The 17,457-nt window shown below is 33.9% G+C and overlaps 1 protein-coding gene across 1 annotated transcript; it reads right to left on the bottom strand.

Moving 5' to 3' along the window:
- Nucleotides 1-1,766: 1,766 nt before the first annotated feature.
- On the bottom strand, nt 1,767-15,784 carry LOC104901059 (cysteine-rich receptor-like protein kinase 44). The gene is made up of 8 exons (XM_010688602.4): nt 15,085-15,784; nt 14,393-14,731; nt 6,036-6,176; nt 3,950-4,071; nt 3,565-3,775; nt 3,238-3,475; nt 2,941-3,094; nt 1,767-2,365 (listed from the first exon to the last, which is right to left on the bottom strand). The coding sequence occupies exons 1-8, from the start codon at nt 15,593-15,595 to the stop codon at nt 2,057-2,059; spliced, it is 2,025 nt and encodes a 674-aa protein (XP_010686904.1). The 5' UTR covers nt 15,596-15,784; the 3' UTR covers nt 1,767-2,056.
- Nucleotides 15,785-17,457: the final 1,673 nt, after the last annotated feature.

Below are 17,457 nucleotides of genomic sequence, written 5' to 3'. Positions count from 1 at the left end.
AAGGGATACTTCCAATCATGATGCCCAAAGGCAAAGGCGAATTTAAAGGAGCTTAAGGAGTCGAAGGAAATGAAGGTCATGGTTCGACGGGGTATATCCACATGACACTTTATTGGTTGCAAATGTTATAGAACCAACAAGCGAATGGGTTTTAGATTCAGAATAGTAGTCATTCCATATTTTCCATAAGGAACAAGACTCTGTGTCTTTGAGGAGATGTGAAAGATAATTATTATTCTACCTAATGGGGATAAAGTAAAGATTGACAGGATAGGTGAAATCATGCTTGAGTTTCCTGGTCATTGTAGATGTCTTACATAAGTAAAGCAGATCCCATGCCTAAATAGTAACATGCATGGTTTCTCTATGGAAGCTTGTTGATGATGGATGCATTATTGAAATGCATCAAGGAGCTATCTTGGTTGCAGAGCACGGCGAGACAATTATGAAAGCAACACGGAACAAAGGAAGCATCTTCATAGTTGAAACATGTATCAAGCACGAAGAGGTCTAGGTTTAAGAGGATGCATTGTTACCCCCAACAACAATGCAAAAGCTCTTGATCGTTGATCGAAGAGGTATGGCCATGTTTGGGATTTTGAGAAGGATCATTAGTCATGGAAGCCCAATAGTCCAACACGTTTAGTAAGTCTCGTAGATACATTGTGGGTTTTAGGAGTGTTACAGGAAAAACTATAGACGAATTGGAGAAGTTATGTCTTCCCCTAGGGTAAAACTCGCACCCACGGGGTGGAACCCTCGCTCGCATGATTTTTCGATTTTTTTTCGATTTTCGTGTTGTTTTTTTTCTAATTCTTTTTACGCTAGGATTCTTTAGAGATTATTTATTTCCTAATAGATTGATTATTGTATTAGGAAGATAGATAATTAGTTTCCTTAGTCTAGTTAGATTAGATCTTGTTAGTTGCTAATTTTACTAGGGATAATAGGATTTCATCCTCTATATAAAGGGGGAAGTTAAGTTCTTGAGAGAGATTGTAATTCAAGAGATATCTCAATTTTGAGGTTTTGCTAATATTCGTTCAATGATTAGTGTTTTTCTTCTACTTGTTAAGGGAGAGGTTTTCACGTAAAATTTGCGTTTGTCATGAGTTTAGCTTTGCTACTTAGATTTGTTTACATGGTTCGCTTTCGCATAAGTCCTGAGAGTCTTACATACTGCAGTAGGCTTGCACTACAATACTCTTAAAAAGCAAGATTCTACCTTACATCCAAATGTTAAAATTTATATATATACTATTTTAGAAAATGTAACAAAAGCTTATATAAGGCATGCATATATCAAAATCGATAATAAGACAATGTATTATAAATGTTATATAATTTGTCTTAATGTATATTATCAAACATATCAAATTATATTGTTTTTAGAAATGATTCAAGATTCTAATGGTTAAAGTTGCATTATCAAATGTGAAAAATTAAATGTTATAACAACGCAATATAACCCACAAGTAGTAAAATCATAAAAACCAACGAGAATACGTAGCACAAGTACAATAGAAAGTACCAATGACTCTTGGGTTCAATGGTATGGCTTTCTATCTCCCACGTGGGAGACCAAGGTTCAAGTCCTGGTGGAAGCAAATTTTCGATATTGTTGGGGGAGGGGGGGGGGTGTTTGGGGCTTGTTGGGCCTTTGGGTGAGTTGTCTTGTGCGAGAAAAGCCCAGATGAATTTCATCTTACCACGGGTTCCAAAAGGGAGCCCAAAAAAACTAGAATAGAAAGTGTGCTAACCATTCATTCTTGTAGAACAAAGTACAGGTTATCAAACTAAGAACACCCCTCAACTCCAAGCTTTAAATCCCCTATATTGTACAGAAGCTCTCTTAGTCATAAGCCAAGCCCTAAGCTTATCATATTTTCACAAAGGACATAAAAACAATTTATATTAAATTTGTTAAAAAAAATAGTCTATACTTTACATTCTACCCTATAATTCTATCAAAAATCATCAACATGTTGTATGTGGAAGTTAGTTAGTTTACATTACAGACCTTAGAAATTTGTCACTTTCATCTGGAACAATAAAATTACCGAGGATCGAGAACAGTAATATTTCTTGATCCTGAAAACGTTGAGCCAGATTGATCTGCACCAGATTCCTCCAATCCGCATGTACCAGAAATGAAGAAATGGGGTGGTGTAGGCGTAGGTAAAACTATAGAATCACCATTAAGAGCAGCAACCACTGTTGTCATTCTTGGTCTTCTCGCCGCATCTTCTTGTATGCACAACAAACCGATATGGATACATTTTGCCACTTCTTCGTCTAGTATATCTTTTCCAATCGCATTATCCACCAATTCCATCACAATCTCCTCGTTCCAAAGCCTCCATGCCTGTAACAATTATTAATTATTTAGAGTATTGGTTAGGATTTTGTACTTTCTCATTCCATTTCATATTATTATACCACTCAACTAACTTGCTAAATTTATATGCATTTTAAGGTACGCAATAACTCTATGCATAAAATTTCGAGCTTGCAATAATGAATATATGAGTCCACCATAAAAGGACGACTTACTCATACCACGACTAGATAATATTAAGAAAAATCAAAATCCGATTCAAACTAAACATGAACAATCCGAACTTGATTCTTTTTTTTAACTTTTATATATTTATCATATTTTCTAATAAAATTATCTTTCTCACTGCTTATGATATACCACCTCTGTTTTTTTTAGTTGCAACGATTAGACATAAAGTGTGAGTAGAAAATGTGTAATCGTTGCAACTAAAAAAACAGAGGTAGTATTTTGAGTCTAGCTAGATTTTGACATGAAACTAAAACCCAAACCCAACCACTGATACGAATTGCAGCTCTAACAATAACCTTAAACCACGATCGTTATAAAAGGTAAGGATTAACTATAAAAGAAATGAAAGAACCAAGCCAAAGGTTACTTACGCGGTGCACTAGTGATTCTCTGTCTTCGTTATCTAGTCTGACAAACTTGTTTTTCTGACCACTAATAATCTCCAGAACTATTATTCCGAAACTATACACATCTGATTTGACCGAGTAGTGGCCTGTTATTACATACTCCGGAGCCATATATCCGCTGCATCACATTGTTAATTATGTAAGCATTCGAACTTACTAAAGCGCAAAGTTGTGAAAAGAATTGTTATATATGACAATGAAGAAATAAATCTTCCAAGAAATTCTCATATAATTGAGGAAAAAGATAAACCAATTACTCACAAAGTTCCAGCAATTTTATTAGTATTTCCCTGGGTTTCATCTGCACCAAAAAGCCTTGCCATTCCAAAATCTGAGATTTTTGGATTCATATCCTTATCTAACAACACATTGCTACATTTAAGATCTCGGTGTATGATCTTAAGACGAGAGTCTTCATGAAGATATAGTAGTCCTTTTGCGATTCCGCATATGATCTTGAATCTTGTTTCCCAATCTAGTGTTGCACATTTGGTTGGATCTAGCCATGAAAACAATTTAGCATGTTGGAATGGAAAAAGTAAGGCTATGCTTTGAAATATTAAAGGATTAATGATCTAAATATCATACCCTGCAGAAACTGGTCAAGGCTTAAATTTGGCAAATACTCGTATATAAGTAATTTCTCTTTTTTTGAGACACAAAATCCTAAGAGTTTGACTAAGTTCCTGTGTTGGAGCCTTGCAACTAAAAGAACTTCTGTCTTAAACTCTGTAATGCCTTGTCTAGAGTTCCTTGATAGCCTCTTCACAGCTATCTCTTGTCCACTTTCAAGCTTCCCCTGTAGAAATTGGAATATTTTATTATCCTATTAAACTCCGGTGTATCAACTGGTTAATAGAATAATAGCAACATGTGATGATCCTAAAAAATGCCTAAGCAATTCAAGAACATCAACCACAAAAATGATGAGATAATGATATATATAATTTTCTCAGAACATGATGATCATTACCATGAAAACTTCACCAAATCCACCTTCACCAAGCTTTTTGTCCTCTGAGAAATTGTTAGTTGCGGTTCTAATTTTGCTGAACTTATATTTCAAGGAGTCTTTCGTTTCAATGTCGCCCGAGTCTGAAATACCAATTTAAATCAATCAATTGTTAGATTGTGCATATGATGAGAAGGTCTTAATTGCTGCTAATTTTCAAATTATATGAAATGGGCCTGAGTAAACAGATAAGAAGGAGGAGAGTTTAGCCCACTTAAATTACAAGGCCAATGGGGTTTCATCCTAAAAGCAATTGGTGATAGGGGGAGTAATTCCAAAACTAGTAGTGGTTTTAGTCTTTCCTCTTTCTCCAATGTGGGACACTCACATGTAGTCATCAATGGGATTCAACACTCCTCCTCACATGTGAGTGTCTTTAGAATTTTGAGCTAACTAAAAAGGTAGTAAGAATAATTCTCTTAGAGGCTGGACATCCCGTTGAGGTAAACCCTTGTCCAATTGCTTGATTAAAGACCCGGTTTAGATTAGACCCGCATCCCAGGCTTTGATACCGTGTTAATTTTTAGATTATATGAAATGGACATGGGTAACCCAATAAGGAGGTGGAGAGTTTAGCCACTTACAAGCCCTAGGATGTTCCATCCAAAAACCAATTGGTCTAAGTAAGAGTAACTCCAAAGCTTATAAATTGGTTTTAAACTCTCCTGTTTCTCCAATTAGGAACACTCACATGTGCTTATTTATGGAATTCAACAATTGCAAAGCGTTTTAATTGTAGTTTAGCATCTTATATGTTTATCTCGTTATCTATAAAATTAACTCTGAACTCAAAAAGATCATAAGCCTAAATTACATGCATTTCAAAGATAATCCAATAATATCAATCTTTCAAAAATCACTTCAAATGTTACTAGCAATTTATTTAATAGGTGGTATATTGATAATAAATTTATGCCTAAATTTGTGATAGTATATTTTTGTGCAATACATGCATAATATTAGAGTAATATTCACCATTATGATCAGAATATGGGATAAAAGGTAACCAGTAAATTGAAACTCATGTTGTAGCACCATGTTAAAATCATAACTAGTTGGGTCCAGGCAATGCTTCAGGTCATTTTATTTACTAATGTCTGAAATTAGATTTTACATCATTATAATATAATTCTGAAACATCACATTCTGTCATAGTTACAACTTGTAGCAGTGTAACAAATCAACTTGAACTAATTAGTGATATTCATTTACTAAGAAATACTGAATCCTAATTTTTCGAGACAAAGACCAAACTAAAACATTTATTTATTTAGTTTTTGGTTAAAACCCAAGTAAAAACTTTAAACAACAAAGCAATACCGATAAATCAATTCAATCGATACACACTTGTAGTATTAGAGCTAAAAAGCACCTGTAATTTATATTGTATCCATTTTGTTAAGATCTATCAAATACAGTCAAAATTTTAGTTAAAATGGTGATTAAGACTAAACGTACAATTGATATTCCATTGAAAAGATCAATATTCATGCAAGAAACTAAAGAAGTCGCCATACTCTTTTTTTTAAGGGGAGAAGTCACCATACCCAAAAAAAAATCATCATAATTTATTTTGTTCAAATTATTTGTTTTTTGTTTTAAGATATGAAATTGTCAACTTGAGATAATGAGATGTAATCGTGAGTTTTCTTTTTTATTTATGAGTTACTCAATTCAACAATAATGGAATGTATATTATCTTGTCTCTAAATAAGTTCTTATTTCTCATAGATCAATATATACTTAGTATTTATTTTTATTAACTTTATATATTTTCATTTATCAAACAAGCCGTTAAACGTAATTAGTTTGTGCCGTCATCTAAGTTAGTTTTTAATAGGAAGATAGAGGAAAGAACTTTATCTACCTATCGAGTAGACTATTCACTATTAATAAAGACTTGTTGAGAATTGTGGTAATAAAATCCAACTTAACATAATTATTATATTTTTAATATTATATTAATAGTGAAATGTCAATAGTGAATTGTCAACCCGATAGATAGATTTGGCGATTTTCAAAGATAGAAAGAATTTTATATTCTCACCGTCAGCTTTATGCGCTTCTTTGGAATTCCTCTTGCACACCAACATTATAGCAGCGAAAACAAGTGTCACTGCCAAAGCTGCACCAATGATGGCGCCTATAAGTACTGTTTGTCTCCTCTTCCAAAAGTTTGATTGAGTTCCTGTTTCAGAGAAAATTACAGATAAAATATTAGTATAATCGGATCCCTGGAATATCTTCATAACTTAGCCTGACTTTGTTGATTGGAATTGCATGTATACTCTGACGCCACTAAAAATACTCCCTCCACTTTTATTTATTTGCTACATTCTTGTTTATACAAGAACTTAAGAGAAGTCTATTTCATTTTTTTTGGGTGTATTTTTTGACCTCTTTAACATTAAATAAGGTGGGAAAAGAAAAAAAAGTAGTATTTTTTGGTAGGAGAATAGGGAAAACAAATATAATACTATTACTTTTTGGTGGGTCAAATCTCCTAATAAGGAAATGTAGCAAATAAAAAAAACAATCATTTTTGAAAAATGTAGCAAATAAATAAAAGTAGAGGGAGTAACTGATTATTTCGAGATACTTGTTATGCTTTAAGTCAGAGAAAATATTGGTAACACATAATGAAATACTAAAATGACATTTTATAAAAAATTATTACGAAATTTAAGTTAAGTTAAAGTGATATCAATATCTAATTATTTGGTGTCAAACTTACACTTTGGTGTCTTATACTTAAGTACCAAGAAATAGTTACTTTGATTTTGGTATCCAATGATTCTATTTTAATGTCACTTTGACTTAGATTTGATAACAAAATTTTATGACATGTCATTTTAGCATCTCACTATGAGACATTAATCCGGAATCAAGTAAGGCTATTTGGCAAACGGTTCCGTACTAAACAAACCTTTAATTTTTTATTTCTATTCTTGATTTCACCCACCAAGTGTATATAACAATTTTTACACATCCAACACGTATATTTTCACATTGAAAACCTATATTTTACATCCAATAAAAATATGGTTGCACATCCAAAAGTCACCTTTACACATCCAAGAACTATGCTTACATATTCGATGATTATATTTCCACATCCAAAAATATGTATTTGCTCAACAAAAATCGCATATTTGCACATCTAAAACGTGTGTTTGCACAATCGAAAATTGTAGCGGAAAAGGCAAAGAAAAGATTTGACACATTGCTATTGTAAGGGTTGTTTTGTCTTTTCCTTCTTTCGGTTCGGCAGTTCATAGCAGGGGTATAGATCCCAGAAAGAAGTTTGGGAGGTTGGGGTTGGGGTTGGGGTTGGGTTGGGGGGAATAGAAAGATATAGAAAAATGCATTCAGGGAAGGAAAATTGCACTATCAAAATTTTGAACCCTTGATATATAATCTATGATATATCTCTACTATCTAAATTAAAGGGAGTAACGGTATCCCCTTTGAATTTACATATTCATCCTTGCATAACTTGAAACCATTATACACACAAATTTATCAGAAAAAAATTCAACCAAATTTCTATTAAATCCAATCAACTCATATAATTAATCACATAAACTTGCCAATAAAAATGATTCAATCAAATTAAATTTAGATCCTATCAACTTGAAAAATTCTTAATTAAGAACTTACCAAAAATTAATACCACAAACAATAAAAAAAAATATGGCATTTTCATTACAAAGACAACTCATATACAAAATTAATCACAAATACAAACTCCCAAAGAAATTCAGTTTTTTCATTACTTGAATATGCAATTTTATCACTTATAGTTACTTTAAAAATATTTTTAGATACTATTTGTAAGTATTTAAATACTTCTTACTCGGCAAATGAAGGTGAACATAGATACGTACTTTCATAATTTTATTTTTCATTTTTTTAAAAACCGAATAATAGTTATGCCTAAAATATCACTGTACGCATAGCGTAAAGAAAAAGCTAGTAAGCACTATAAGGTGTGGAATATGGATCTAAAATAGAATAGTTGGTAAATATTGTGGATGACATTCAAGTTTAGGAGTTAAATTTCAAGATTAGTACAATAAAATGTAAGTAATTAAAGATGGTACTCGCATTTTTTTCTTTCTTACCTACTTCATTTTACATAGTCTCTAATGCACATTTTTTACAGTTAATACCTTTATATATGTAATTAATATTCTTAAATTATATGAGACGAATCAAATACGATCACATATAAATATGTTTTCAATATAATAATCACTACATATGGTCAAAGTTTGACTAGATTATTCCAAGTGAGAACGATAAAAAAATATACTGGATATATATTGATTCCGTTTTTTTAGTTTTATCATTTTGACTTTTCACATTATATACATATTTAATTTTGACCATCTCATATTATTTATATGTGACGAAATGCATAGTTATATGAGATTTTATAGAATCATCTCGAGATATATCTTATAAATATTCATTTATTATTTATAAGTTTTATTTATACATAATATAAAATATTCATGTTTAAATTTGTACATTAATAAGAATGTAAAGTAGAATTTGGTAAAACTAAAAAGAGGGATAAAGTATTTAGCAACCAAGTTTCTATTTGAATATGCTGAACTGAAATCCAGAATCAATAATCCTACACTAATTGGGTGTTATAGTATTAACTTTTAATAAGCTAACTTAGACACTTAGTTGGCGTTATATGGATTTTAACTTTTTGGACTATGTCAAGAATTACGAGGAACTGGACCAAGTCCAAACTCACTTTTTCATTACATACAAATAATGAATTTGGGGCGAAACTAGATTCAAAATTCAGAGTGAATACCCCAAAGAAGCAAAGACCCAAACACGCCACAAGGTTATACCCATCGGGTCATAGTTCCTGCCAATGGCCCCTTGTGATTATTTGCATTGGTTCAAGTTAGTTATGAAATAAAAATAAATAGTTAAGGAAAATAATTATAGAAATCGTTATTTTTATTGAACGTTTGGTTTAAGCCATGAAATGCAAAGGAAATCCTATTACCATGAAGTAATGCCGCAAACCGCAATGGCGAATTTGGGACCAAATAATTAAGAGGACCAAGTTTCGGCTGCCTAAACATAAAATTAAATGTTGAATTCTTAACTAATATGTTACAGGATTTTATATATACATGTAATACGACATATCTATCATGTATCTAGTATGCCAAAAAAAATTAACGAGGAGTCAGGTCTCTACTAGTTTCAAATAAGATCCTCTCATGAGTAATGATAGTGGATTGAAGAGTGAAAATACTATAAAAGAAAAATAGGAATAGGTAATTGATTATGTTTCTTAAGCAAAAAAATATTGAACCAAACACACTTTTATTTTTTCCATTTATAATCTTATAAAGTGAATCATATAGCTAGATTAAAGTCATACAACAAATAATTAGTAAGAACTTTAATAGTAATTATTTGTAGTTTGTTTTTTTTTTTTTATCCATATGAGCCACGAAGGCAGTACAAAGTTCAAAGAAGAGGATAAGGAATTCGAACATATGACCTATCATTCATAGTACCTCAATCTTAACCAATAGGTCAAAACATCCTTAGTACTAATTATTTGTAGTTTAACCTTGTTACTTTCCGCTTTTTAATTACAAAATTTTGTTATGCACATTTGCTAACAAAGAACTTTCATTGTATATTAGTGATAAATTATCAAAAAATAATATTTTAAGATATATATTGAAAGCAATGTAACAATTTAGATACTAAAACTTGTTTCTATGTACAACTATTTGGGGGCAAGTTGATGCCCTGGGTCATTTGGACTATAGGTTCGGTTATATGGTAAATGGAAACCTTATGCACAATATTTTTGGTTATCTAAATACAAAGATAAATATCATGTTGGAGCTTACATGACCGTCAACATATACAATGATATGACATATGATTGGCGCAAGCTAGCAATTGTTTTCTGCACAATTGAATAATATATTTCCTCCGTTTTTTTAATAAGTGCAACATTTGCATAGTATTTACTATTCACAGTTTAAATTTTAATTAGCTTTGGTGATTTACATTTTAGGAAAAACATAGTCATGTAGGATCTTGTTAGATTCGTCTGAATGTGAATTTTTTTAATATCAACTTTTTTTAATTTTTACTTATTGATAATTGAAGATGTTAATGGTTAAAATAATGCATTGGCAAACATGAAAACAAGAAGTGTTGCACTTATTTAGAAATGGAGGAAGTATATAGATTTAAACGAATTGTTCACCATATACTCTTTGAGGTTTTTCTATATTCATCTGTTACCCTTGTGTTTTCAAAATTCACCAGTTGCCTTTTTGATTTTGAAAAATTATCATAATATCCTTAATGACTAACGCCCGTCAACTACGCTAGTCATTGAGACTAAATCAACCAAATTAACCTCTAACTAAGCTAATTAATCCTAACTAACTCTACTTAAACATAATTAACTAAATCCCCACCCCTTCTCACCTAGCAGCCACCCTTAACCATCGCCATGCCACCATACTAGCCACTACCACCTCGAAAACCTCCCCGGCCTATCTCCTTCCCCAGCCTCGAAAACCACCCAAACTCCAACCAAGAAAATCCCCCTCCTACCACCCCCGCAAACCACCCCATCTCCAACCAAGAAACCCCCCCTCCTACCACCCTCACAAACCACCCACCTCCCTACATCCAGACACGAAAACATCCCCTCCTCCCACCTTCACAAACAACCAGCCACGATAACACCTTCGCAAACCACCCTACCTTCAACCATGAAAATCCCCCCTCCTCTCACCCCCGTAAACCAGCCCACATCAAGCCATGAAAACACCCATTCCCTCTCCCACCCCTAAAAACCACCCATCCACTTCTAGCCCATAAACACCCCCTCTTCGACCCCTGTAAACCATCCCTCTTCCCCAACAGTCAAAGCGGTGGATGAGGAGGACGAAGGAAATAAAAGTGGGAGATCGGGAGTGGGAAGGAAACAGAGGTGCGGGGTTGGTGTTGTGGACAACATCTAGCCGCGAAGGGGGCGCGGGTTGTTGCAGTTGGTGTTGTTTTTTGGGCGGCTGATGATGGGTCTTGGGGAGTTGATTGTGGTGCATAAATGGGGGACATATGGAGGAAGAAGAAGACGTGAAGAGATGGAAATAGTAGGATGAGGGTGGCTTCTAGGTTGAAGGAGTAGGCGCCAGCGGGGTGGTGGTGTTGACGTTGTTGTGGGTGGAGTGGAGGGAGAGCAAAATGAAATAAGAGTAGAATTAGTTTCAGTTTTTTTAGGGTAATAGTTAACAAAAAGTACATGGTAGGGTCACGTCAAAAATTTTCAAAACCACAGGGGTACCTGGTAAATTTTGGAAAAAACGAGGGTACCAAGTGAATATTGAGAAATCTTAGGGGTACCTGGTGAAAAATTGAGATTTAAATTTAAATTTTTAAGTCTGAGCTAATATATAAATAAGTAAAAAACTCTGGCAAGATCCATGGTTAGGTGATGTAGAGGGCCGTTTCATTCTGAGTGATAGAGTAGAAGGATTGGAGATGGTGGGCGATTTAATCAATAGTGATAGCAAGGAGTGGAAAGTGGATGTGATAGAACAGAACTTCGAAGAGCGAGATCAACGCTGTATCCTAGCTATCCCGTTAAGCTCTAGATCTTTGCAGGATGAATTAACGTGGGCCTTCTCAAAAGATGGGTTGTATTCAGTGAAAACGGCCTACATGTTGGGGAAAGGTGGGAACTTGGAGGACTTCCACAAGGCATGGAGTATTCTATGGAGTTTAGATGTTTCCCCGAAAGTGCGCCATTTCCTATGGAGAGTTTGTACCAGTTCACTGCCAGTGAGAGCTGTGCTTAGGGATCGCCACCTGGTTGATAATGCCGAATGCCCATGGTGTTCGAAGGAAGACAAAACGGTTCTTCATGGCTTGTTTTTGTGTGAGCGCTGGCACTCGACGTGGGAGGAGATGGGATGCCGAGCTATGATTGGGGGTGAGGAGGACGAGACGATGTGTGATATGGTGGAGCGCTGGAGTTCACTTGATGCAAAGATGGTCCAAAGAGGAGGTTTCTTGGCATGGAATATTTGGGGAGCACGAAACCAGTTGGTGTTTGAAGGTAAAAGCCAGCCTGTGTCAATTATGGTCCAACGTGTGGGAAAGCAATGCGAGGAATATAATTCCTACGCCACTCGTATCTATGGGGTGCCGAAAGGTGTGGGAAGCGTGAGTGCGCCTCCTGCTGGAAGTATCAAACTCAACACAGATGCATATCTCGGCGAGGAAGGTTGGATTGGACTGGGGGTGGTTGCGCCCGATTCCCAAGGGAAGGTGCGGTTTGCTGCTGTTCGTCGCACGGGCATTTTGGCCGGCTGCTGTGGCCGAGTGCAAAGCCATCTTCATGGATGTTCGATTGGCTAAGGCGCATGGTTTAGGCGATGTTCTAATTGAATCCGACTCGCAGGTGGTGACTAACAGGCTGTCGAAGGAAACTCTCTATTATTCCGATTTGGATAATATATTAGGCGATGTTTTTTCCTTATGTAATGCTTTTAATTCAGTTCGTTTTGTGCATGTCAAGAGAGATGGGAATACTGTTGCCCATAATCTTGCTAGAGTAGTGCCCTTAGTGTCGAACAATGTTGGGAGAACCATTGTCCGCATGAAGTGGCTCCGTATGTTTTGATGGACACTTTGTCCTTAGATTAATGCATTACTCTAATTTCCCCTCAAAAAAAAAAAAAAAAAAAAGTAAAAAACTTATATAGACTTGGTCCACACTAAATCGGTGTGGACCTAATCCTAATTTATGTAATTTATGAAAAAGAAAAGGTCGCCCATCAAAATGGAGCATTGTGTCTCGACACTATATTAAAAAAAAAAGAATAGATATAAAAGATGAGTAGATATAGATTATAAAGTTTGACTATGTGAAAAAAAAAATAACTATGTCACAAAGTGATAATTTCATTATGATAAACTAATATGAGAAAGGACAATGCAAATTTATGAGAAGTTATGTGGTCGAGACGGGTTCTCTCTCTAGTTTTCTAGAGAGAGTTTGTTCCCTCTAGGTTTTTCCTTGGGAGGGATTCTTCCTAGCCTCCGCGGCTAGGGTTTTCATTATTTTAAAACTTTCTCCACCCTTCCTTCTTCCTTTTCTTCTTCCTTCATCCTTTTCTTAGGGGCTACCACTGGTGTCTTAACCAGTGGTAAGCCCCGAAAAATCCTATTTATTTGCTTTCAATAAAAGTTCCCATCTTTTAGATGGTGATTTTTTCTACTATGTTGATTGTGTTGGTCTTTGAAGAATTAGGGTTTCACAACTTCTGTAAAATTATGGAAGGCTATTGGAGTACGTTCATCCCAAAATTTTCGCATATGCAGATCGTATGCCGAATCAGAGCGAACTCACAGATTGCATTGCTTCAGATGAAGATTTTTATTAAGGCAAAATTAAGTCAAATCTGCGATGTTTACATTTCTAGGGTGATATGTATTTCTATTAGAATTTTATATTTTTCAGAAATGGCTTGTAAGTGCCGTTTGGCGAAATATTAATGAAATCCCTTTTCTTTCCGTCAAAAAAAAAAAAAAACTAATATGAGAAAGAGTGATTCTATTAAAAAAACAGTAACTATGGTAGATAGTAACTGTATAGCATAACTTAAAATTTAAAAAATTTACTATATGGACAAAAAGGATCATTATGTTGAATAAGTGGATTTGGTCCACAAGATCTATGCAAGACGAACTCTATAAATAATGTTAAAAGTCAAAATATTAGAACCAAAAAAGCAATCACGTAATTGTATCCACTAGTCAATTAATCCAGCAAGTGCAACACTTCAAATACTTGTTACTATAATTGATAATAATAATCATGATCAAGTACTTGAAAAGTTGTCTTAAGTTTCTTAAATCAAGCGACCTACCGTAAAAAGTTGAGTTTTCACGCATCCATTGTGGAAAATAGAGATCCTAAATCTTGAAATAGCTTAAAACAAACAAGAAACTAAACAAAGATTTTACATTCACGATTGACTTTCAACATATCCCAATATCCCATCTGCAAACAGCTTTGCTAAAAAGTAAGAGGTTGACTAAAACATACCTAAAATGGCTCTGTTTCGTAAGGCTGGAAAATATTTGCAATAAATTAAGTTTCCATGAAAAATATTTTCTAAAGAACATCATAATTATAAATATATTATATATGTTAGGTTACTAAATTGTGACATGAACCTATAGAAAATGAAAAAGATTTTCATGTTTTACCACTAGCTACTGTTTTTCATCCTAATAAACCTAACAACATAAATGGGACAATTGCGATTCCGAAAAATATATTCATTCCAACAAGTAGAGAGTTAATCGAGTTATGTTTACCTTTAAAAATGGGGATTGGAGAGTGCCTTGAAGAATTTGCAACTGCATCTCCATAGAAAGGGTATGTGTCATACCTTAAATTACAGTTGGGACACATAACGGTGCAACCTGCCTTTACATTGCAAAGTTCTGATGTATTGCCAATTGTAACACCAAGGCAATGTCTGCATTCACTCAAGGTTATATCTGGTGTACATTCAGCAAGCGTATAGATGGTGTTAAAGCTCGTCAAATTATGAGCAAAGGTGCCTTCGTTTGTCGCAAACTTCTTGTGAGGTGATCCGCCTGTTGCGTTATCTGCTGCATCATCTAGAGTTTTCAACAGAACTTGCATAAAATCTGTCAAGAGTAACCATCAGTTAATATCAGCTGTGATATATTAGTATCAATCAGTAAATGTTTTGGTACTTAAAACACAGATGACGTGACACTTTGTTGGGTGTTTTTTTCAGGATATTGAAGGATGTGATTTGCACTATTAACAAGTCTCTAAGATGAAGTAAGCAGACATAAAATCTGTTCAATTGATTGGAATGAAATGGATTGAAAATTGATCATTTTCTTGCAGTTGTTTGGTTCGCTCAAAGTATAGATTTTAAGAAATCATTACTCGAGGTATGAGATTGATCAGCATTCAGGAGGTTTCACAGATGAAAATCCTGTCCGAACCAAACAACTTTTAGCTTTCTCACCTGTCATGTTACTGGTAACATCCCAAATATCAAGAGTATTTTCTCTGTTCCACATCGGAATCATAGGAGTTTCAAGCATGGTACCAAGAAACTGCTCATCTGCATACCGAACCACACATTGATCAAAGTACCACACAATCGATTGTTTCTTCCCAGGGCATCGAGTAGTCAACGCGTTAATAGCCTTAGAGACACACTCCTGACAGATTGCATCAGTGATATCAAGACGACAGAAAAACAGCCCGTACACCTTACTATCTCCGGTCCCAACAGTCGCGTTGTAGAACCGGTCTTTGGTGGTGGAATTGGAGGAGAGGTAAGATAGAACAGTGTTGAGATTGTTTTGGTAATCCCTCGTTGCATCAGCAGCCTCCATGTGTGGACAAAGATTATAGATATAACCATCTTGAGAAGTGTCTGAATCATTAGTTGCAGCATATGTTGTATGAATAATAAGCAGTACATGTAAGAAAAGAATTGAAGGGGTGTTTTGAAGGGCACAGAAAGCCATGTTTTTTAGGAACAAATGAAATGATGGTAGTGTTTGATGATTGATATAGACAAAGTATATAGCCCAAAAATATTGAGTCCACTCTTATCTTATATTGAAAACAAATTATTATTGAACCTTAATTAGTGGAATAAACTGTTATCATGATTGGCTTGGCCTCCATAAAAATAATAGGATATATGTTTTTGCTATATCGTTACGCCATTTAACAAGGACTTGGTCATATATACTCTCACGTTCTAACAGAGTGGAGCAGCAAAGTGATCAGAAAAAGTATGCTATAATATATCATTATCAGATAGTGTTGTACTTCAAGGTCAATGTTTTAGCAGTATCAATCAAGTAGTCCATCATAAGGAAATAGACAAATAGTGCAATTTGTGTCTGCATTTCATTATCACATTATTATTTTGGAAAATTTGAAAGAATAATACTAGGTTTGCTGGTTTGGCATAAATCAAAACACGAATTAAATCCAAATTCAATGTAAGGAATCCTAAAATTAAATGGACTTAATTATGGTGAGCTCTATATATGTTATGCACATGTATGTCGTCCCACATTAGAGAAAAAGGAAAGAAAGTATCATAATATAAGATAGAGGAACTACTATTAATACTATTGTGAATTGGTTTTAGTATAGAACCTCGTTTTGGCTTTTATATGGACTGAACTCTCCACCTCCTTATTGGGTTGTTGAGACCTATTTGTAATTCTATTACTCCCTCCTTTTCTTTATAATTTAGACACTTTTCTTTTTGGTTAATTCCTTCTTAATCTACGTACTGTTATATTTTCCATTCTTGGTAACATATTTCATCTACTTTATTCTCATTTCCCACCCATGTCATACCTTTTTAATATTTTAACCCATTTTTTAGTTTCTGTATCATATTTTTCGACTTCCTCCTTGGTTCTCCCCCCAAAGTGAAGTGGATAAATTAAAAAAGAAATAGAGAAAGTATTATGTAATAACGTAGCAAAAATTAAGTTGGAAATGTGAATTGTTAAGTTTTTATTATTATTTCTTTTTGTTTAAATAAATAAATGGACCTGGTGCATACTAACTTAGTGTGCACCGGTTTGGTAATTGATATTACCTTCATATGGTGAGTTTTATAGAGATATAGTGTATTTATGGACAACATAGTGGATTTTATCAATGGAAAACATATAGTGATATTATATTGCAATATCATGGAAGATTTAATTTTTAATATAATGTTTCAACATGCAGGAAGATGTAGGTTGTGTAGTATAATATATAGAAATATGTAATTTCTGAATGATATAATGAGTGTCTAAATGATATAATGAGTTTATGAATGATATAGTGAGTGTCTGAATGACATAGAGTACATGTTATTCAGAAATGATGTAGTATGTTTCTGAATGATATAGTGGGTTTTTGAATTATATAGTGGGTTTTTGAATTATATAGTGGATGATTTAGAAATGACGTAGTTTTCGCATGATATAGTATACTTCTAAATGATATAGTGATAATCTGTATGATATAGTGGATTTCTGCATAATATAATAAGTTTATGAATAATATAGTAAATTGTTTACAAATGATATGTGCTTTTGAATTGGTGCACACTAATGTTAACGTGAACTAGTTCACGCAAATCAGATTGTAAATAAAACGTATAGTAAAACTTGATAAAATATAATTATCAAAGTCAACTGTGACATAATCAGACGTGTTTGTTTTTTTAGATAAAAGAATTTGATCTCTTATATAAATGGAAAGGATCAGTATATATTGTTCGTGGCTAGACTTTAGCTTGATCATTAGTAGTAACCCCAACCTAATCAAATGGTGTTATGTTGTAGTTCAAGGTCAATGTTATAGGTGT

Source organism: Beta vulgaris, chromosome 8, assembly GCF_026745355.1.
Source record: "Beta vulgaris subsp. vulgaris cultivar EL10 chromosome 8, EL10.2, whole genome shotgun sequence".
NCBI lineage: Eukaryota > Viridiplantae > Streptophyta > Magnoliopsida > Caryophyllales > Amaranthaceae > Beta > Beta vulgaris.
Note: the sequence above shows the minus strand (reverse complement) of the source record. Positions and strands in the feature narration are given on the sequence as shown.